The 23,859-nt window shown below is 44.0% G+C and overlaps 2 protein-coding genes across 2 annotated transcripts; both read left to right on the top strand.

Moving 5' to 3' along the window:
* The first annotated feature begins 1,246 nt into the window (after positions 1–1,246).
* Positions 1,247–9,461, top strand: LOC129818264 (uncharacterized). Its single transcript, XM_055874017.1, has 3 exons — positions 1,247–1,550; positions 2,315–5,668; positions 9,457–9,461. Exons 1-3 carry the CDS (start codon positions 1,526–1,528, stop codon positions 9,459–9,461), a joined length of 3,384 nt encoding a protein of 1,127 aa, XP_055729992.1. The 5' UTR covers positions 1,247–1,525.
* Positions 7,176–21,940, top strand: LOC129818612 (coronin-1C-A-like). Its single transcript, XM_055874693.1, has 11 exons — positions 7,176–7,349; positions 12,242–12,441; positions 16,243–16,365; positions 18,609–18,738; positions 18,922–19,103; positions 19,253–19,372; positions 19,519–19,623; positions 19,841–19,986; positions 20,139–20,196; positions 20,389–20,634; positions 20,851–21,940. The coding sequence occupies exons 2-11, from the start codon at positions 12,244–12,246 to the stop codon at positions 20,968–20,970; spliced, it is 1,428 nt and encodes a 475-aa protein (XP_055730668.1). The 5' UTR covers positions 7,176–7,349; positions 12,242–12,243; the 3' UTR covers positions 20,971–21,940.
* Positions 21,941–23,859: the final 1,919 nt, after the last annotated feature.

The raw sequence follows: 23,859 nt of genomic DNA, 5'->3' as shown, positions 1-23,859 counted from the left end.
ATGAACATTGAACATGTATTGCTACAGTGTCTTCAGGAAGTATTCACACCCCTTCACATTTTGTTGTCTTAAAGTTGAATTAAAATGGATTTATTTGTCTTTTTTTATCAACAATCTACAGAAAATACTCTGTCAAAGTGAAAGACAAATTCTAACATTTGTAAAACAAAATCATGAAAAATACAAAATACCTTGATTAGATACAGTGGGGAGAACAAATATTTGATACACTGCCGATTTTGCAGGTTTTCCTGCTTACAAAGCATGTAGAGGTCTGTAATTTTTATCATAGGTACACTTCAACTGTGAGAGACGGAATCTAAAACAAAAATCCAGAAAATCACATTGTATGATTTTTAAGTAATTAATTTGCATTTTATTGCATATGTGATAGGTACAGCGAGTATGTGATAGGTACAGCGACGAGATAGTCATGTTAAACACTATTATTGTCCATGCATCTTATGTGACTTGTTAAGGAAATTTTTACTCTTTAACTTATTTAGGCTTGCCATAACAAATGAGTTGAATACTTATTGACTTGAGATTTCAGCATTTCATATTTTTTTTTTTTAATAAAACAATTCTACAAACATAATTCCACTTTCACATTCTGGGGTATTGTGTGTAGGCCAGTGACAGAACTCAATTTAATCAATTTTAAATTCAGGCTGTAACACAATAAAATGTGAAAAAGTCAAGGGGTGTGAATATTTTCTGAAGGCATGTGCTGTTAAGGACATGGTATCACATTTCTGTGTCATTGCGCCAGTTACTGTGATGACACAGACAGGCCCATTGGACGTAAATGCTCACTATGTGCATTTCAGAAGGTTTTGGCAATGTAAATTAAGTTTTTACTTCAGATAATAAACTGACCTTGGTGTGATGGTCAGTTGAGGTCCTAATACTTTGTATCTTTGTTTACAACCTAGAACTACTAAGAAACATCATGCTATTTTTAAGCCTGTTGAGTTTTGTTCCTCTTGAATAATCTCTCCTCGGCCGTCAATTACGTCAGTCGTAAAACTCTGTCCTGACCAGTTCCCAGACAGACAACCCAGTTCAAAAGTCAAAGCCCTTGTGACTTTTATGTTATTCCAGCCGATCTTTCCATGGTCCTCGTTGTCATAACAATCATAAACAATTAATGGGTTTGAAGGAGGACACGGGAGAGCGCTCTGTTGTTGCTGAGCTATAAATCCCTGTTTCCAACAGCACTTAAAATTACAACGTTTCGCTAGCTTGTCTGGGCTTGTTACTGTTAGCTAGTACATGGACAAGCAGTACTGCAGTAGTCAGACATGACACAAATTACCGCCATAGCTGGATCCTTCATTCGTTTTTGCACTACACAATAAACTTTTATGATAACAGTCAGCACTTGAATGCTAGCTACCTAATGTTAGCAAGCAAATCAGAGTTGAAACAAGCTAGCTAACGTGAGCTAGCAGGAATTTTAGCTGGCCAGGTCGTATTGAAAGCTAGTTACACCGTTCTGAGTCTGGTTGTTACTGGCAGGAGTATGGGGTATCGTTACCTACAGCATGGTGAGGATGAATTAAATTCTTCATCTTGTTAGCTAGCTAGCTAGCAACATTAGCATTAACATTAGCTCCAGTCACATATTGGCTACCTAGCAATATGACATAATTTCACATTTCTGGAGGCAGTGGAAAAGCAATTTGAGCAACCTGGGTTGACTTCAAAGTGCCAATGGAAACAGCTGAACTCAGACTGCATGATGCTACTGATGGGACATGATCGGATATGTTTAATTCTGTCGTGTGCCATACTGTACTATTCTAAGAGTGTGCTTAGATCATGCTCTTACTGTAGATATATGTCAATATGCTGAATAGATTTATTTTCAATGGGAAATGGACATTGGTTTTGTTCGGTTCACGTTCCAAACAGCCCTCAGTCTTTGACCTTGGCACCTGGCTGCTGACTGATTCTATTATCCCAGTTGTCCTGTTTCCCTTTTGGCCCTGTGACTCACTGGCGGCAGTGAGAGCCACTTTAATTATAGCGCCACAACATTCCAGCAGGACAGAATGAGGAGAGTGAGCGTCCACTGGAGAGAGTGATGGGATTTCAGAGGGAAAGAGAGAGTAATATATTTCTTTTTTATTTCCTATTCTATATATAGAAATCTAGAAAGGTAGAGGTAGGGGGTGAGATTGTGAGAGAGTAAGAGAGCGAGAGGCTTGGCCTTATGTCAAATTAAGAGATGGGCAAGCAGAATGCTACTGTACACTGAGTCATTCCTTGACCACTGCTATCTTGACATGTATCTCTCTCTTCCTTTTAGAGAGAAAACAACTAAAACAACCAATGGGTCAGAAACTGAACAAAGTGCCGGAAAAGGAGGGAGTTTCAACAAATGCCTCCAATGGAGGAGAGCAGTCGGAGCCCGGTGAACAGGGCAGTGGTAGCAGTAGCGGTGGGACTGGGAGCTATCGGAAAACAGAGGGACTGGGTGTCAGCAGCAGCCTGGCCAGTAAGCAGGGAGGCGATGAGCTCACTGCCACCCCGGCCTTGACAGACACCCTCAGTGAGGGGCCAATGAGCACCTCGCTAGGTGAGGAACAGAGCCCCTTGACCGCGGGGGGAGGGAACGAGGGAGGGGACAGAGAAGGCAGGGCTGTCACATATGATATAGAGAAGCCAGAAAGTGTCCTGAACTCTGAGAGGAGCACACAGCACTCAGAGCCCAAAACACAGAATAAAGCTGCGGGTAGTAGGAAAAGGGCAAATACAATGGATGGACAAGTGAGGAGTAAATCCCTGGCTGGCGGTTGGCACAGCGACTCAGATACAGAGGATACGAAAGATATGTCTAACACAGAGGACTTGGTGATCTCAGAGGCTACCGAGGAGGACTTCGTACTTCTGGAGAAGGATGAATCGTGTTCATCGTCTGATGTGAGGAGCACGATCTCTAAAATCAGGGACAAAGAGAAGGAAATGAAACCGCTCTCTGTAAATAGAATAGTGAAGGAGGATACGACTTCTGCCGCTGTTGTGGATAAACCTCAAGACCCTACAACGTCGCCTACTGATCCAAAGAGGAACGTTTCTTCTGCTGTGGATGATCAGAGGCTCAGTGAGGACAGACTTCAGAGGTCTTCAGGAAAAAAGCACCAGGACTCCAGTAAGAAGACCTCACAAAAAGCCTCACCTTTGGGTGATGAAACAAGCAAAACACAGAGTTTGCAACAAGTAACACAGGATGAGGATACGAGCAGCACTGTAAACACTTCTTGTGTTCTTTCCGGTAATGGACGCAGCGGTTGCGATGCACATACCCGATGTTCACACACAGAATGTTCGGAAAGAGCGGATCCACATTTGGCTGAACCTGCAGGTATCGTGTGTCGCCCGAAGAAGGCTGAACGAACTGAAGCTGTCAAAGCTATGACAGAGAATGAGGCGGGAAAGACTGCGACTTGTGAGCTCAAAACGGGCATTCAAGGCAAAGAACCAGCCCTCTTGAGTGTTGAATCAACCCATGCCAATTACAAGCCAAATGATATATATAATAAATCCCCTGAAGATAAAGACTGCACTCATGAGGATTTGGTCCTATTGAATATAGAGGAAGAACTTGATGAGAAAACAGAAGCATTAACCATGCTCAACACAAAAACGAAGCCGGACAAACGCTCGGAGACGACAGATCCTGTTAAGAGTGGTTCACAAACTGAAAAAGAGAGGAAGGCCACAGCCACAGATGAGCATCCACAGGTGAAAGACGTGCAGAGGAGGAAGGTAAAGAGAGACTGTGTCACAGACCACAGGATTGAGGCTTGTGAGTCAAATCGGTGCGAACCTGAAGTACTCAGGGCATCTTCCGCATGTGTCCCACGACATCTTGACACACCAAATCCTCCTCAGCCTCCACCAAGGCCAAAGGCCAAAGGTACAGACAAAAGTGGGAAATCCATTCAACAGTTTGATAATGTAGAGAGCCCATGTGGTAATGTCTCCTTACAACAGCAAACTGAAACTTCTATTGGAAAAGCAAAAGAAGTATCCCCATCCACTGATACATGCACCTCCATCACCAAATATCAACATTTAGCTGCTGAACAGTCTCAGAGTAAGACTGAGGCTGTTTTACATGATGCTAAGGAAGAACTTGCTGGTAGTTGTTTTTCTGTGAAGGTAGAGAAAGAGCCAGTACTTCAGAATGCAGTCATATCTACCTCACCAATTCAGATTCTGAGTGTTACTGAGAATGCCAAAACATCCCTTTCTGATGAGACTGTTAATTTAACGGCTGGTAGAGAAACAAACATCCAATCAGCTGCCTCTATGTCTAAAAAACAGGTCAAAGTTAATGTCCTCTCCTGCTCTGTCCCCAAGATGCCACAACTCATAACTGCATCGTCCTCATGCTCATTAGAACAATGCAATGTGATTCCCTTACCTCCTCTGTCTGTGCCAACTTTAGAGGACAGCGATGGGCAGAGGCAGGTTGTTAGCATGCAGATGGAGAGCCAGCCTGTCTGTTACATTGCTGTCATCACCCCACCACCCATCATTCACATTCTGCCTGAGAGGGAAATGGAGAGCACATTACCAACACAACAAAACAACAGTATGGATTTCACCCAGACAGAGGACAAAGCGACCTCAGGTGCCTCTATAGATCCTTATGTTGCAGGGGAGAGGCTTAAACCAAAGGGGCCTCCTCCACCTGTCCCAAAAAAGCCCCCAAATCCCTTCGTTAAGATTCCAGCTGCAAAAACCTGCTGCTTGGATGAGCAGAAGATATGTGATGATTATTACCACAAGGAGGAGGAGAAGAAGAAGAAGAAGAAGAGGAGACATTCACATCAAGTCAACAAAGAAAATGCTTGTGACACAGCTCCTCAGGACATGTGTGTGTTATGGGACAACACAGGTGCTGCTTACACTGTACCATCCAACATGTACACGCCAGATAATTTTGATTTTTCACAACGACAAAGGACACCAACTAGAGAGGAAAAATATAGAAATATCATAGATTTTGATGCTTGGGCACAAATGGTCAAACGTGCTGCAGAAGAGGAAGAACCAAAACAACTTGACATGTTGGATGGACAACCTTTTTTGGAAAAGCAGGCTAAATTCAAAGGTCCACCTCCTCCTGTACCAAAAAAGCCCCAAAAGCCATTTGTTCCATTAGAAACGGTTTCAATCTCAGAAGACATAACTTGTCCTTCAGAAGACGAGGAGATACGAGAACTAGAGCAGGCCTTGTGTAAGAGAATGGAATGTGATGAGGAGGATGACCCTGAACCCCATGCTGACACTGTCAGCACAGATGTCCGTTGGAAGAACTTTGACCACAGTGACCGTAGAATCCATAGTGGTCTTGTTGAGCCGCGTTATCGTGATACTGTGTCTGAGCATGAAACTGAGACATACAGGCCTGTGGCTGAGCTCATAAAGGAGACTAACCGGATGCACCAGAGAATCAAGCATGCAGACTGGACAAAACCCCTTGCAGCCAAGTCCATGATCAGACATGCAGACCGGGCAAAACTGCTCACGGCCATGTCCATTGCCGGGGCTGTGGACCAGGGCCAGAGCCTGAAAGTATCACAGATGAAGAAGGCCTTTGATGTCACTAAGAAATCTGCTGAAAAACCACCAGAGCCTGAACTCAAAAAAGGTAAGAAGGTGCTTTGGATCAATGTTCTCTCTGTCTATATGTCTCCCAAATGTAATTTGTAACATGCTTTGTAAACAACAGGTATAGACTAACAGTGAAATTCTTAATTGCGGGCCCTTCCCAAAAATGCAGAGAGAAAAAAAGAGAATAAATAGAAAAATAATAACACAAGGAATAAATACACAATGAGTGACCTAAACTTGGCTATATGCATGGGGTACCAGTACCGAGTCGATGTGCAGGGGTATGAGGTAATCGAGGTAGATTCAGTATGTACGTACACAGTAGGTAGGGATAAAGTGACTAGGAAACAGGATAGATAAACAGTAGTAGCAGTGTTAGTGTATGTGATGAGTCAAAAGGGTCAATGCTATAGCTATTGGTTAACTATTTAATGCTTGGGGGTAAAAGCTGTTCAGGGTCCTGTTGGTTCCAGACTTGATTGTCTTTGACAATTTTTAGGGCCTTCCTCTGACACGTCCTGGTATAGAAGTCCTGGATGGCAGGGAGTTCGGCCCCAGTGATGTACTCTCTCTCGCTCCCTCCCTCTTGCTCGCTCACTCTAGTTGGTGTGTGTCTCTCTCTCTCTCTCTCTCTCTCTCTCTCTCTCTCTCTCTCTCTCTCTCTCTCTCTCTCTCTCACCCACAGACACACAGCCACACACACACACACACACACACACACACACACACACACACACACACACACACACACAGCCACACACACACGTGAGGAACCTGAGTTGTAAAGAAGCCATTTTTGCCAGATTGCAGTCTGCCTTTGAGTCAATGACACACACTAGCCCTTTGAAACTATGTACTGTACATGTTAGAACGTGTTAGTCATGCCGTTGGTTTCAGCCGCACTGTACATAGAACCACATGTATGTGTGAGGGTTGGCAATAGTGCCTGATAAGTTGCTGACTCTTACAATGAAAATAAATAAGGTACAGGTTGACTTGGAGCAAACATCTGAGAGAGGTGGTAAGCAGGATAGCATGAATGGAGACATTTGGAACTGCCTGCCCTGCAGTTCTCAGAATGACCACTTGCAGGCGCACTAAACATAAGAAAGCTGAGTATTGGCACATTATTGTACACATTCTTTTGCTGTTGGTTTTGAATGTGCCTTGAAGTTTAACTGTAGGCTATGTCCAATCTAGCAGGGCTATGCAGTTGCATGGGTGTGTCAATTAAAAAGTAAATTAGGCTGAGTGTGTGACATTTCATGCTGGTTGCATGTACAGGTTGTCTACAGCAAATACTCAATCATTTCTGAGACCATTGGCATTGTTCCTCCAAAACGACCATGATCTAGGCCTAGTTGTCTTTTTATTATAGGCCTACTTGTAACAGGGTTGGTGATGCTTTCATAGACCCATTAATAATTTTCAGTGGAGAAAAAAAAAAAAAAATTATTAAAAGAGTATCTTTATCATACAAATGAGACAATTGATATCTCTCCGATATGGGATTCCTATAATGCCTCATATGGAAGAGGCGGGGATGAAACAGGGCGTTGCTTCCGGTTCATAGAATTGCAGTCTGGAGGGAAAGAATACTCGAACGGCTGAACGAGTGTAACAAGGGAAAATCTTAACGGACGAGGGCTAAACTACCATATTCATGTTTTCAGATTGATTACCTCGTGTTCACGGAAAATTTCGCATAGATTTAGGAGGTAAGGAAAATGGACTGTCCTGTATTTGCAGTAAACATCTTGCTGCTAGCTAGCCTACCCGGCTGTGCACCGTTTTGAATGGGAACAGCCAGAGCCATGAATAAAATCTGCACTTGCGTCATAATAGCTCACTGACGGTGGTCTATGCTCCAAATTCTAGACGGTAGCATCTTCCATGTAAATTCCTAAACATCTTTGTCATTCATTTATTAGACACCGCTGTAGCAAGTCATTATTAACCGCAGATCTTCCCTCCTGGGTGGGGAGCTGCCTTTGGAAATTATTGCTAATGAATTGCACCTAAGGAAGTAGCTAGCATTTTTGCTTGCCACAATGCATGGCTATTGTCCACCTTTAGATTATGGAATGAAGAGTAGCCTTCTATGTTCTGACTATGATCAAATGTGTTGGTTTATTAATACACTGTACTTACATGTCTACTCTGATCAATCATCAATAACCTGTATTAATCAGAAACATGCATGGAGATGACGGCAGCCTACAGGACCCAGCCATCTAACTAATAGCTAGCTACATTGCTTAGCTACCTAGCTACATGCTCTGTGGCAGACAATGATGTGTCCAATGATATGCATCAATGATGCCCAGTCTAATAGCTAGCTAGGCCATAAACGCATTCTAGATGCCACTGGTGGGGTTGTGACAGTTCAACCCAAGGCTATAGTTATCAGTCTGTCTACTGCACCTCTACTGTTCTAACCAGGAAAGGAAGCATATGGCCTACCTTAGTCTGAACAACATTTTAATCATTTTGATCACAAATGCAATCATTTGGTTACAATGTGTCCTTAAGTCGACCTCACAATACCTAGCACTTACAATAGCAAATGGTTTGCATTATTGGTCATGTCACTTTTGCTTGCTGTAGTGGAGAAGTTATTTTCCCGAGAAGGCAGGGAATTAAAGTTACAGGGTTATTGCATGTTGATGGATCAGTTTCTATGGGTGAAGTTGGACATACATTCCTCATCTATCAGGGGTGAGAAGATATTATATAGTATATGCCATGTAGCAGACGCTTTTATCCAAAGCGATTTAGTCATGCATGCATTTATTTTTGTAAGGGTGATCCATGGCAACCATGCTCTACCAACTGAGCCACACAGGACCGATATACATGATTGACTTCTGTTTAGCAGCAGAGTATGTTTGAGTCTAAAAGTTGCTGACATAACTGTCAATGCTGTATGTTGTGTCTAGTAAGGATTTATGTATGACCCTTCCATTCCAGTTACAGCTGCAACTAACTCTGTAAGAAGAATAGAAGGGTGATTCCATATCTCTAATTGAACTACAGTGAAAGATGCCGTACACTCATTAAAAGGAGGACGTAGACCAAAGGTTCATATGGGTATGATCTTTAAGTTGGAGTGGTGCTACCCCAGACTCAGTCCTTTTTGTGCCATGCTGCTCTCTGTAAAGTAGGTCATTGTGTTGAGAGAAATTAGGCATGCGAGGCATGGAGCACATCTTGTTGAATGGTTCATGTGTGTGAGAGGAGAGCCTATCCAGAATGAATCATTAGGGCTGGAACTAGTAATGGAAAGAAATGTTCTGTTTGTCAAACCCTGCATGTCCTTCTCTGGCTGCATCGTGCGGTTGTAGTGATGCAGGCTGTGGTCATATAGCCACAGCATCATAGCCTATGTCCTGTACCCAAGGCTTCGACCCAAGAGAGTATTTGACCCTGGAGAGATGGCCTTGCTGTACTAATGCCTGTTCCCGCTTCAAAAGAGATCGATGTGTGACTAGGAGAGTCCATTCAGGACAAGTTAAGGATCGCCTATGTGTAGGCTAACATGATTTATAGGAAATATAATGTTGTTAAATATGCAGATGTTTCTGTCACTGGCCCCATTTCATTAAAAGATGCAAACCCATTGACCTGAGACGGGCTTGGTTGATCTCAGTCAGAAGAAGAATGTAAACGCAGTAGCTCTAGCTGTCATTCACACGTGTGTGAGAAAGCGGACGGCCCAGCGACACATGTACCAGCTCCTTGTATAATGAAAATTACCTTGACTGAAAGGCCATCTCTTCCCTCAGCATGTAGTTTACTCACTCTCATCCGTCTTTTTCACCACAGGGTGAAACACGAGCTCAGAGCTCCTAACAACAATCTATGAGATTATGCCCGGTGCTTACGTCAGGTCAATTGATAGGCTATTTACTACATTCTGGCAGTCCTTGCGAGGTCATCAGTGAACATTCTGAATAGATGTTGAAGGTAGCAGAATGTGGGTTAATAGTACAAGTACATAGAATGACTGACTGGCATGCCTATTCTTATAGCCTGGTCTATTATCACTGTCTGCCATGCACATTGTGACCACTATATGGGCTAAAGGAAAGATACAACTTCTGCATCCACTTCCTGTGAAGGAAACTAAGCAGGAAACCATCAGTCATCAAAAAACAACATCCCATATGAAGGATGGTGGGAGGATCAAAATTCATTGAATGCCAATTGCCAGCAATAGTGAGTTTCGGCATGGGTGGCATGTTGGCAAAATGCCAACTGCACACAGTATCTCCTCAAGATTATCCACCAGTTCAAGGGGGTGTCAAGTACAAAGTTTTAGTGCACTCTGCTTGTGATACTTGATGATGTGAAAGGTCTCAGGGAGTCTGAGCTAAAGGGCCTGAGTGGAACATAGCCCATAAGCATCAGTTCTATTACTGCCTGTCCTGGCTCAACCCTGGCTGATTTCACAGTACTGTACTGTGGCTATGCACTGCATTCTGTTGGTGGCTATGGGAGACACAAGGAAGCCTTTGATGCTAACCCGTAATTGATTAAGCTCTTCCTGCAGCAGGTCAGCTCTTCTGATGGGAGCCTGCTCCCTGTGAGTCGTGATGGGAATCTATCATTGTTGTTATGGAAACAGAGCTATACGCTAGCTAGACATAGCTCTCGTGGGACTTTGTTTGTGGCCAGCTTACACCAACATGCAGCATGCCAAAGTGAACATTGGGCAATGTGAATAAAGGCTGCCTAAGTAGGCTAATAAGAAGGGCGGTGGATGAGATGCAAAGTTTTCTCAAAATACATATTAGGCTAATGCTTTCTAGGTTCATAGTTTATACACACAAACTCAGCCATCACCTCGTTTGATCAGATGCACAAAAGTAGACTAAAAGATCTAAAAGTCTGCCTCTATTCTGACTGGGAGCCAGCTCTGCCATTTAAGCTTGATCCAGTTTAGATAAGCTGTGTTCTTCCATTTGAGGCAGAGATGGGGAAAACTCTAACTTTATGTCAGAGTCAATGACCATGTCCTATAAAGTTTTCAATGTGTGTGTTGTGCTCTGGCTGGAGTGGCTTCACATCAACTGAGCCTTAGTTTGGGCAGTGACCACACCAGTATTTGTTTTCAGTGTAGAGCGTGTCTAAAGAGAATGACGTTTGATATTTGTATATACACTACATGACCAAAAGCACGTGGACACCTGCTCGTCGAACATCTCATTCCAAAATCATGGGCATTAATATGGAGTTGGTCCCCCCTTTTCTGCCATAACAGCATCCACTTTTCTGGGAAGGGTTTCCACTAGAAATTGGAACATTGATGCGGGGACTTGCTTCCTTTCAGCAACAAAAGCATTAGTGAGGTTGGGCGATTAGGCCTGGCTCGCAGTCAGCATTCCAATTCATCCCAAAGGTGTTTGATGGGGTTGAGGTCAGGGCTCTGTGCAGGCTGGTCAAGTTCTTCCACACCGATCTCGACAAATCATTTTTGTATGGACCTCGCTTTGTGCACAGGGGCATTGTCATGTTAAAACAGGAATAGCCTTCCCCAAACTGTTGCCACAAAGTTGGAAACAAAGAATCATCTAGAATGTCATTTTATGCTGTAGCGTTAAGAATTCCCTTCACTGGAACTAAGGGGCCCGAACCATGGACAACAGCCCCATCCCATTATTCCTCCTTCACCAAACTTTGCAGTTGGCACTATGTATTCGGAAAGGTAGCGTTCTCCTGGCATCCGCCAAACTCAGATTCGTTCATCGGACTGGCAGATGGTGAAGCGTGATTCATCACTCCAGAGAACACGTTTCCACTGCTCCATAGTCCAATGGCGGCGAGCTTTACACCACTCCAGCCGAAGCTTGGCATTGCGTGCGGCTTGTGTGCGGCTGCTCGTACATGGAACCCCATTTCAGGAAGCTCCCGACAAACAGTTAATGTGCCAACGTTGCTTCCAGAGACAGTTTGGAACTCGGTAGTGAGTGTTGCAACCGAGAATATATTATTTTTTACATGCTATGCGCCTCAGCACTCGGCTGTCCTGTTCTGTGAGCTTGTGTGGCCTACCACTTCGCGGCTGAGCTGTTGTTGCGCCTAGACATTTCCACTTCACAATAACAGCACCTGCAGCTTTAGCAGAGCAGATATTTGACAAACTGACTTGTTGGAAAGGTGGCATTCTATGATGGTGCCACGTTGAAAGTCACTGAGCTCTTCAGTAAGGCCATTCTATCCAATGTTTGTCTATGGAGATTTTTATAGACCTATCAGCAACGGGTATGGCTGAAATAGCCAAATTCACTAATTGGAAGGGGTGTCCACATTCACTATATATACAAAAGTATCTTGATGAAGTTCTGGGGGGAGATTTGAGGAAAGCTACTAACGAGACTAGCAAAGTCTCCACCCCCCCACCCCTAAACAGAAGCCAAATTTCAGTCATGTCTATGGGCCAAATTTCCCATCCGGAACAAAGTTCATTGTTAGTCATTGCATCCCACAGTCTGACAGACGCTATGATACCATTTATGTAACGTGCGTCTGTCCATAAGAGATTAGTAACCCTGTTATAGCATCTGTCTGACATCTCTCTCTCTCTCCCTGTCTCTACTCCTGATGACAGATATGTTCAGGCGAGTGGTGCGAGCGAGTAAGTTCCGTCATGTCTTTGGCCAAGCGGTGAAGAACGACCAGTGCTATGACGACATCCGCGTCTCCCGGGTCACATGGGACAGCTCCTTCTGTGCCGTCAACACCAAATTTGTCGCCATCATCATCGAGGCCAGTGGTGGCGGAGCCTTCCTCGTCCTCCCTCTGCTTAAGGTGAGTGTGTCACTGTCGGCCAACCAGGCAGCGTCGTGGCTCCTCCTGTCTCATTGCTCTTGGAACACTTCCTCTCACTGTTGGCCTAGATCTCAGTATTAGTTACATTCAGTCGCTCCGTTCTGTTTCAGTATGATTTTGATTATTAGTTATTTCCTAAGGATTTGAATACTGAGAGTATTTGCAGAGGTCTTTCTTGAAATGGCTCATTCCTATCACTTCAACTAAATTAGATTACAATGATATTTTACTATGCCGGATATGTATATGCCAATCGAATTTTGTTGGCCCAACAATGTATGCAGAACGTGAGGGTGCGTTGTAGTATCTTACTGCTAAAGGGCTCGCCCACCTCTTTCAAGTTTTCTGATCCTATGGAAGACCAACAACTTCTGGACAATAGTGCTACACGCTGACTGGATTTTAGGTCAAATGTCTAGGTGGTTTAAATTTGGTGAAAGAAAATTGAATTTGAAAGAAGCTTCCTATGCCCGGGATTGATCAGTGTGACTAGAGAGCCGGTGTGTGTGCATGTGTATAGGGGAGTTGTGTGAACAGCCAACAGCAATTGTCTGTGTCTCCACTCTCTCTCTCTCTCTCTCTCCCCTCCTCTATTCAGTACCCAAGAGCTTGCTGCTGCTGTCAGCAGATTTGACCATATATGGAAGTCCAGCACTTTGCATGTCAGGCTGCCTACACGACCATTTCCTGTCTGTCTCCCGATTGGCTGATGGAAATGTGTGTTGCCTAGTGGATTCTGGGACATGGGTGTTAAAAATGTTGGGGTGAACTCCACATTCAAATATATTAAGCAGAATCACTTATATTGAGTGTCATATTGATGTTGTAATCAAATATCAATTTGCGTTATTTGTTCAGGAAAACATGTTTGAGTTTAAAGGGATAGTTCGCCCAAATTACAAAATGACATTTAGTTTCCTTGCCCTGTGTAAACAGCCTATGGGCAAGGTATGACAGCAATAAAACGTCTCGGGGGGTGCACTGAACTGAACTGAAATGCATGATTGTTGATGACATTCCGATGTTCAGATAAAGGGAATGAAAGAGTCTAACATGCGCACTACCGCAGCGCGCAACTCAAACAGCGGTGTGTTGCCTACTGTAGCTGCTGGCAAAGTCATTCAAAGCCTCTACTTTATCACTCAGGATGTAACTTTCCAGTGCTTCTATTTTTGCCATGTAATGTTATTAAATCTAAATCAGACGACCTCATAGTAGAATTGTTTACCTAGTCGACTTGTTGTTGTGTGTTCTATGCGACATCTGGTCTAATATGTTTAAATAATTTATACACAATATTTACCGACATGTTATTGGGCTCATTTCTGGAGGTGGAAATTATATTTTAGAAGATCAGCATCATTTTATTTTCATACATTTTGGACTTTTTAAAAAGTCGCCAGGACTGCCCTTCACCAGACCTCAGTCCTTCTACATAAAAATGATCCTCGGGAGCACCCCGGACACCCTGAGCAAGGGTACTGGAATTGGTCAACTCCCAGTTTAATACATGTACAAAATACACAAGCAGCCCAGTTCTGATATTTTCCCCCACTAATTAGTCGTTTGACCGATCACCTCAGATCTTTTTCAGAGCTGATCTGATTGCTCAAAAGACCAATTAGTGAAAAAAAGATCAGAATTGGGCTGCCTGTGTAACGCAGCCTTATGGATGATTTAAACATGATTGGTTAAAAATGCTAATATCGGTCCCATGACTTGAATGGGATTTGTGCCACAAATGCTTAAACGTTAGCATTTGGAAACCGTGCCAGCCACTTTTAGTAACAAACACCATAGACAAGCAATCAATCACATATCTATTTTAATCAGTATGGTTGTTGTAAAGGCATTTGCATTACATGCATTCACGCCCTCTTGTTACACTTGCCTCACTGACCCTAGGGTACTGGATGAGATGCAATTATTCTAGTCCACTTGGTTAATTAGTTTACATTATCATATATTTCCTTCATCCCCCGTAAAGAGACGGGTAACTGCTACATTGCTGAAAGGGGCACTACGAGATTCTGGCATTAGAAGCCGTTTTTTGACTTACACAGAGTCAGATTCACGAGTTCAGCAACGCATGTCTCCAAACACCATTATTCACAACAATTAGACTGGATTATCCATGGACCAGAGAGGATTGTTTGAGTGAATATGTAACTCCCTGGCTGTCTAATATTTTCATTTACATCTCCCTTTTAGTGTGAGTGTGTTCTCAAACATCTGCTGTAACATCTGTTGTAGTCACTTACCTCCCGTCTGTCTGTCCACTCATGTAGCAGTAGCCTATATAATGGTCAGATGTCAACCTACACTGGAAATTAGTGATTGGGGGAAAATGTATACAGTAAAGTATAGCAATGTTATTTTTGACTATATATCGATTCTATGGCTTCAGTAGTATCAATTCTCAAAAGAAACGCTAACGTTAGCTAGCCCTAGTCGGCTGTTCCTGCGCCAAAACTCTGGTATTTCTTCTCTAGTTTGTTATCCATCTTTTTAAGTGGTGAGCCAACATGGTTTCAGCAATTGTATGTCCATGTGGTCAAAACTCGTTTTACTCATGGCTCTCTTATCCCTCTGCAGTAGATCAAATTGCAATAAAATTGCAGTATTGAATCAAAATACATATAGAATCGCAATACATATCGTATCGGGATGTCCCTGGAAATTTCCAGTCCTACTGGAAACGTGACTGTTGCCGATGTCTTGTTCTAGAACTGATCTGCATTCCCCCTGAGAGAGAGGCCTGTGTATGGGGAGTCTAATTAGTGAAGATACTCAGTCAACAAACCCAAACTATCCCTCCCTCCTTGATCTGTATGATAGGCTATGTTGTGAATATGAACTTACTGGCTGCTGTTCCCGCTCCTCCTGGCAAGTCGTTACCGTGACAACGGCAGTAATGGCAGACAGGGAGTGCCGGTTAGGCCCCAGGGGGTCAGACCGGTGATTAGATTGCTTCTCAATTCCAGCATCTCATAATTAGGAGTTTTGAGAGCCTGATATTTCTATTTACTATTAATGGCTGATTGAGAGAAACACTGAAAAAATATCAACATAGCTGCAGACTTAATGAATCATTAACGAGAATGCATACCTCTCTAGCCCTATAACCTTGCCATAGCGATTACTCTTGGTGGGGGTGGGCACACATGTCTTTATCAGTGTGGTATTAAAAAGTGCTGAGGTCAGTAACTGCCGTAGTTCGGGACTAGACTAGTTGTAAATAGGAGAACCAGTTTCTCACACAGCCCTTTCGTGACGTCACTGAGGCCTCAGTCCTGCCATGCACAGAGTCGGTGTCAGCCTGGGTTAACCCAAAGACAGAGGAGCTGAGCGAAATAAGTGGGTCCTCCTCTCCTCATCGCTCATTGATCCAGTTGACGGCAGAGGTCACACGCTCCCCCAGGTTGCTCATGTCATCTAGAGGCCCTCTGATTGGATGAATGGCATTTTTTTAGGAAGGTTAGCCTGCTGAGTTTGTAAATGACCACGTATAATCCTGCCTTGGGGATTTGATGATAGTAAAGATGATGAATGGTGCTGAAAGTAGTAGTTTAGAAATGGCAGATGTAAAGTAACAACAATAAATTGTCTGTCTCACAGGGAGAGTAATATGTCCTTTACCCTAATGCTGTATTTGTATCTCCTTCACAAGTCAACCCTTGGTCTTTGCCAGTAGGATTGAGGGCTCACAGTTCAGTTTCTCCCCGTCCTTTGTTACTGATCTCCAGCAATCATACCAAACCTCCTCCTTTCTCTCTCCAGACGGGTCGCATAGACAAGGCCTACCCAACAGTATGTGGTCATACGGGACCTGTCCTGGACATCGACTGGTGCCCTCACAATGACCACGTCATCGCCAGCGGCTCCGAGGACTGCACGGTCATGGTACGTACGTCTAGTTTTCACTGCTGACATGGTCAGAATGGTGTCGCGGTGACACTGTTCAATATGCTGTCCTGCCTACCCACTACACGCTTGGACACATCTTTTGAAGTCAAGCTTGTCAACCCCTATTGATTATTTTGCAGTGAACTCGTTGACATCTCTGAGAAAGACCTGAGATTCACATGGGATCAATAACCCTGTCTGTCAGTGCTGCAACATTAACCTCCATGGTGTGCTCTATACACAAAGCATGTGTCATAGCGTAATCAGAACCCCAGCCATATGGAAATGGTGGGGCGGTGAGGTCATCCTGTCAGTATGTCTCGCGTCCTTATTTGGTCTCGCCTGTAGCGAGAGACTGATAAGTCCACTGAGTGGTCCATACCATATTTGATCTAATTGAATGTATTTTATATGAAACGATAGACCTTAAAGATGGAATCCAAAAACATTGTAGAAAGGTCTGCTCTCTGAAACATGAAGTGTTACGCAGACCTTATTCCTCTCTCTTCCTTGTTTCTGAACAAAGGGTGTGTTGTCCCCATCAGCTCTCTGCTGCCACCTTTAGACTAAACACTGTTAGCACATCCTGGTAACATTAGACATGCACATCAAAGATCATATGAAGATGCCTAGAAACTGCTTCTCCAATAGAAATCGCTGATCGGAGCCTCCCGAGTGGCGCAGTGGTCTGAGGCACTGTATCGCAGTGCTAGAGGCGTCACTACAGACCCGTGTTCGAACCCGGGATGGATCACAACCGGCCATGATTGGGAGTCCCGTAGAGCGACGCACAATTGGCCCAGCGTCTTCTGGGTTAGGAGAGGCTTTGGGCGGGGGCTTTTCTTGGCTCATTGCGCTCTAGCGACTCCTTGTGGTGCGCCGGGCGCCTGCAGGCTGACCTCGGTCGTCAGGTGAATGGTGTTTCCTCCAACACGTTAGTGCAGCTGGCTTCCCAGGTTAGGCGAGTGGGTGTTAAGGTTTGGCGGGTTTCGGAGGACACATTACCCGACCTTCACCTCCCAAGCCCATTAGGGAGTTGCAGCAATGAGACGAGATCGAAATTGTGGAGAAACATTTGGTATTTAAAAAATAAAAAAAAAAACACTGATCACGATGTCATGGTGGCACGTGCTCATGTGCAGGGACTTGCTTCCATTCAGCCACAAAAGCATTAGTGAGGTCGGGCACTGATGTTGTGTGATTAGGCCTGGCTCGCAGTCGATGTTCCAATTCATCCCAAAGGTGTTTGATGAGGTTGAGGTCAGGGCTCTGTGCAGGCCAGTCAAATTCATCCACACTGATCTCGACAAACCATTTCTGTATGGACCTCACTTTGTGCCCCGGGGCATTGTCACGTTAAAACAGGAAAGGCCCTTCCCCAAGCTGTTGCCACAAAGTTGGAAGCACAGAATCATCTCGAATGTCATTATGCTGTAGAGTGAAGGAAAATCTTAACTGGAATTAAGGAGCCTAGCCCGAACCATGAACAGCCCCAGACCATTCTTCCTCCTTCACCAAACTTTACAGTTGGCACAGTGCATTCGGGCAGGTAGCATCTGCCAAGTCGGACTGCCAGATGGTTAAGCATGATTAATCACTCTAGAGAATGCGTTTCCACTGCTCCAGAGTCCAATGGAGGTGAGTTTTACACCACTCCAGCTGACGCTTGGCATTGGATATGGTGATCTTAGGCTTCTGTGTGGCTGCTTGGCCATGGAAACCCATTTCATGAAGCTCCCGAAGAACAGTTCTTGTGCTGACGTTGCTTCCAGAGGTAGTTCGCAATTCTGTAGTGAGTGTTGCGACCGAGGATAGTCAGCACTGCCGGTCCCGTTCTGTGAGCTTGTGGCCTACCACTTTGCGTCTGAGCCGTTGTTGCTCCTATAAGTTTCCACTTCACAATAACAGCACTTCCAGTTGGCCAGGGCAGAAATTTGATGAACTAACTTGTTGGAAAAGTGGCATCCTATGACGATTCCACGTTGAAAGTCACTGAACTCTTCAGTAAGGCCATTCTACTGCCAATGTTTATTTATGGAGATTGCATGGCTGTGTGCTCGATTTTATGCAACGGGTGTGGCTGAAATAGCCGAATACACTCATTTGAAGGGGTGTCCACATACTTTTGGCAGTGTAGTGTACCTTTTAGTCTGTTCGTCTCCATAGTTAAAAATGAGAAAATCGCTAAAGACAAGTAGAAGCTAATGGCATCATGACTAACTTAATCTCTGTGTCTCTAGGTGTGGCAGATCCCAGAGAATGGGCTGGTCACCCCGCTGGCTGAGCCTGTGGTGGTGTTGGAGGGACACTCCAAGAGGGTGGGCATCGTCACCTGGCACCCCACGGCCAGGAACATCCTCATGAGTGCAGGTAGAGACAGCTTTGACACTGCTCTCACACAAGGAGTGTGGCACGTTCAGCATGGAGTACATTTGTCACATCAGCTTTGAGAATACAAGGCCTATATTTTCCACTCTACTGTAGGACTGCACTCTGCTATGAGACAGAGGCATGTGGATTCTGACTGTAGTTTGTTTGTGTCTGTCCTTCCAGGCTGTGACAACCTGATCATCATCTGGAACGTGGGGACTGGAGAGGCCATGATCCAGCTGGAGGACATGCACCCTGACGTCATCTTCAGCGCCTGCTGGAGCCGCAACGGAGCCCTCATCTGCACCGCCTGCAAGGACAAGAAGATCCGCGTAATCGATCCCCGCAAGGAGAAGATTGTGGCGGTGTGTGGGCTGGGGACTCTGGGGGTTGGCTTGATATGCCCTCTTCTCTTTCATACTCATTCACAAACACGTACACACCCTCCTACCGAGACGTGTTATTGGTGCTCAAACATACGATTCTCTCTGACAGACGTGCTGTGTCTTTTCAGGAGAAGGACAAGGCCCACGATGGAGCACGGCCTATGAGAGCCATCTTCCTGGCTGACGGAAACATCTTCACCACCGGCTTCAGCCGCATGAGCGAGCGGCAGCTAGCCCTCTGGAACCCTGTACGTCACCTCCCAACCAGACATGCACGCACACACACACACACACACACACATATATATATATAGACGTTTATGCGCTCTTAGATGCACATATCCTTATCTAGCCACTTATCTAAGCACATGAAATGTATTTATTGTGTTAACAGAAAAGCATGGAGGAACCAATATCAGTCCATGAGCTGGACACCAGTAATGGAGTGTTGCTGCCTTTCTACGATGCAGACACCAACGTGGTGTACCTGTGTGGGAAGGTGAGGATGATGTGCTTGTTAGAGATGTCATGTGTTTCCTAAATCCCTGTCTTATCCCCCAAACCAAATAGCACCAATAGTTTCCCATCTGGATGGCGGATTAGTGTGACGTCCGTCTTTCTGGGAGGATTTACCGTTTTCTATTAACCTGACACTGTTCAAGTGCAGCGGCAGAGTCTCGCACGGGTTTTCTCAGTAAGCTCTCATCTCTGTTCAGGGTGACAGTAGCATCCGGTACTTTGAGATCACAGACGAGGCTCCGTTCGTGCACTACCTCAACACCTTCTCCAGCAAGGAGCCCCAGAGGGGTATGGGGTACATGCCCAAACGTGGACTGGACGTCAATAAGTGCGAGATTGCCAGGTAACAACCATACACTTAGAAAGATGGCTTTGAGACCTTCTCCTTTCGTCCACTAGAGGGAGGGCATGTTGCGCTATTTGAGAGAACAGTCCCAATGCCTTTGATTCCCACGGCTGTACATCCTCATCGTATTTTGTCTATTTCCCTTGCAGGTTTTATAAACTGCATGAGAGAAAGTGTGAGCCAATCATCATGACAGTCCCCCGAAAGGTTTGTCTCTTTCTTTTACTCTTTGACTAATTATTTTTAACGTTGAAAGATATTGATGCTGTAAAAAAGAGTGCAATTGTCAGATGTGGGCAATATTAAGAATGGATTACAGTCCACCACTGACTAGAGTACAATCCTAACTGATACCATTACGTCTCTCTCGCCATCCCACACACACACACACACGTACAGTCGGACCTGTTCCAGGATGACCTTTACCCGGACACAGCGGGACCAGACTGTGCCATCGAGGCGGAGGACTGGTTTGATGGGAAGAACGGTGAGCCTATCCTGATCTCCCTGAAAAACGGCTATGTCCCCGGAAAGAACCGTGACCTCAAGGTGGTCAAGAAGTCCAACGTCCTGGAGGGCAAGTCAGCCAAGAAAGCAGAGAACACCTCACCTGCCCAGAGCAAGGCCTCTCCACATCCCTGTACAGTGAGTAGGACTGGACAGTTACCGTAACAAGAACACAGGGAATAAAACTGTACTGTAACACTGGCAACAGTCAAGATGTATTTAGGTAAACTAAATAAATCAGAGACTAGATTTGGAACTCAAAGATCGATATTAAATCATTTTAGCCATTAGATGGTTTGTGACGATGTCTCTTGTCATTTTTTTACTTGTAGTTCTTTCTCTGCTTTATGACAGCAAAATGAAGGGAAACTTGAGGAGCTACTGCGAGAGGTCAAGTCGCTCAGAGACCTTGTCACCCTACAGGACCGCCGAATTGCCAAACTGGAGGACCAGATCTCCAAGGTTGCCATCTAAGATTCGACCCCCGCTCAGGACCATTCATTGGTTGGGAGAGAATCAAGTTTGCCGGGCCAGCCACTGGCAAAATTGTAGAATTCGGCTTCATCAATTCCGCTTGGCATCTTCCCAGCGACGATCCCAAGCACGCATTCCAAGATGAACTTTTTTTTTTCTCATCATGCCTACCCTCACACTTTCCTCTAAAACACTTAGAGAAAAAACTGTTGCAATTCATAGTCCACTTTTTACTGGGGATGAAACGCATTTAAATATCTGCAATTTTTTTGTTGAATGGAAAGTCTTACCGTTTTGTTATTGTTTTAAATTGTGGTCAAGAACATTCTTATGTGAAGTTTTTACTTACTGCCATACTCTCAACAGTTGTATGTAACCATCAGTATTGCCATATTCCCTTGATTTTTGTGCTGCCAAATTTAAATGGTGTGTGTGGTTCATGCACCACTTTTACATTTTAGATTTTTGTGTCTTCTCTCCTGTTGTGCATTCCAGTTACAGACTATACTATCATAGAATAATTTAGTCAAAGATAATAATTATTTTCAAACCAACTATAGCTGTTACTGTTGCAAAAGAAAGACAAAATAAATATTTTTTTGTTTTTTTTTGCCAAGCCAACTGCTTGTATTAAGCATCAGGTCACTGAATGTGAAGGAAGTGCTTCTGATCATACTTTTAGCTTCTGCTCTTCTGGGTATAGATTTGAACTGTGGCAGTGTCTGGAGGCAGTGGGGTGAACTGCAGCTCTCGCTGGTGTAAATGTTGTGTAAGTGTAGTGGTGCCTCCGTCACTCTGTGGCTGGTATTAGGGGTCAATCTGAGGTCCCCTCTCCGGTGCATGTTGTGGCATTTGGAAAGGACCACTCTCAGCACTTGTTTCACTCAAACCTTTGACATATAGTTCTGTGCATGCAATAAAGATTTTACTCATGCACACGTCTTCTCCACAATAAATCCCTTAAATTCTTTCTTTGCACTAACTTCTCTTTCTGTCCTTTCTCCTCGGTCTGTTTTACTGGTCTGAAATGAAATGATCCACACACTGAAACAGGCAGTGCAGAGTCTGATGCAAGACAGATCACGTGGGATTTTAGGTGTTGAGAAACATTCTATTCTTACAATAAAAGGGACTCCAAAATCACACAATACATTATTTACCATTCATTTCAATTGGACACAGAATGATCTGAAACACAACCAAAACAAACAGCAAATGCATCTAACAAATGTGTAAAGTCACAAACTTGATGTAATTGTGTTAGGAATATGGGACCAAATACTAAACTTTTGCCTACTTTAATACACATAAGTGAATTTGTCTCAATAGTTTTGGTCCCCTAAAATGGGGGGGACTATGTACAGATGGTGCTGTAATTTCTAAACAATTCACCCAATATGGATGAAAATACCCTCAAATTAAAGGTGACGGTCGGCACTTTAACATAGTCATTGTATAATTTCAATCCAAAGTGCTGGAGTAGAGAGACAAAATTACGGAGAGCACTGAAATGATACAATGGTGTTATCAAACAGTCGTGCCATAGAAACTGAAATTATCGTTAAACAAGACATCCAGAATTCAAGATCCAATAACTAGTCTCAGTGCAATCATAAGATCCTTTGTTCTGACAACAGAGACAGTGTCACAGTTTAGGGGGGGGGGGGGACATCAAAAGCATAGAGTGGGGGTTTTCATTGCCATGGTGGGCCCATAAAAAGGATATTTTCTGCTCCTGGCTTCCTGTCCAGAGGCTGCGTCTCCTGTGGTTCTGGTTGGGGCTGTTCTCATCAGACAGGACGGGAAGGGAATGGAGTCAGAGAAGCTGTGTCTGACAGACAGACACAGGGAACCAGTGGGTGGATGAGGGGATGAAGATGGACTAAGGGGACTTTGTAGATTAGATGAAAGGATAAAAGTGTAAGGATGAGAGTTCAAGGAGAACGAAGTGGATTTGGGTAGTCTGATGGGAACTTGTTTTTTGGGGGACATGTTACCTACCACATACTTTTGTATACTATATATACAAAAGTATGTGGACGCCCCTTCAAATTAGTGGATTTATCTATTTTAGCCACACCTGTTGCTGCACACAGTCTTGCAATCTCCATTGACCAGTTGTGGGAAAAGTACCCAATTGTCATACTGGAATAAAAGTAAAGATACCTTAATAGAAAATGACTCAAGTAAATGTGAAAGTCATCCAGTAAAATACTAAATATCTAAAAGTATTTGGTTTAAAATATACTTAATTATCAAAAGTAAATGTAATTGCTCAAATATTCTTAAGTATCAAAAGTAAAAGTAAAAGCATAAATCATTTAAAATTCTTTATATAAAGCAAACCAGATAGCACCATTTTCTTGTTTAATGTATGTATAGCCAGGGGCACACTCAAACACTCTGACATAATTTACAAAGGAAGCAGATCAGAGGCAGTAGAGATGACCAAGGATGTTCTCTTGATAAGTGTGTGAGTGAATTGGACCCTTTTGAGCATTCAGGGAAAATGTATGGAGTAAAAGGTACATTATTTTCTTTAGGAATGTAGTGAAGTAGAAGTAAAAGTTGTCAAAAATATGAATAGTAATGTAAAGTACAGATACCCCAAAAAATGACTTATGTAGTACATTAAAGTATTTTTACTTAAGTACTTTACACCACTGCCATAGACAAACATTGGCAGTAGAATGGCCTTACTGAAGAGCCCAGTGGCTTTCAACGTGGCACTGTCATAGGATGCAACCTTTCCAACAAGTCAGTTTGTAACATTTCTGCCCTGCTAGAGCTTCCCCAGTCAACTGTAAGTGCTGTAATTGTGAAGTGGAAACATCTAGGAGCAATAACGGCTCAGCCACGAAGTGGTAGGCCACACAAGCTCACAGAACG

The sequence above is a fragment of the Salvelinus fontinalis genome, chromosome 21 (assembly GCF_029448725.1).
Source record: "Salvelinus fontinalis isolate EN_2023a chromosome 21, ASM2944872v1, whole genome shotgun sequence".
Taxonomy (NCBI): Eukaryota; Metazoa; Chordata; class Actinopteri; order Salmoniformes; family Salmonidae; genus Salvelinus; species Salvelinus fontinalis.
This window is presented reverse-complemented; position numbering and strand designations above follow the sequence as displayed.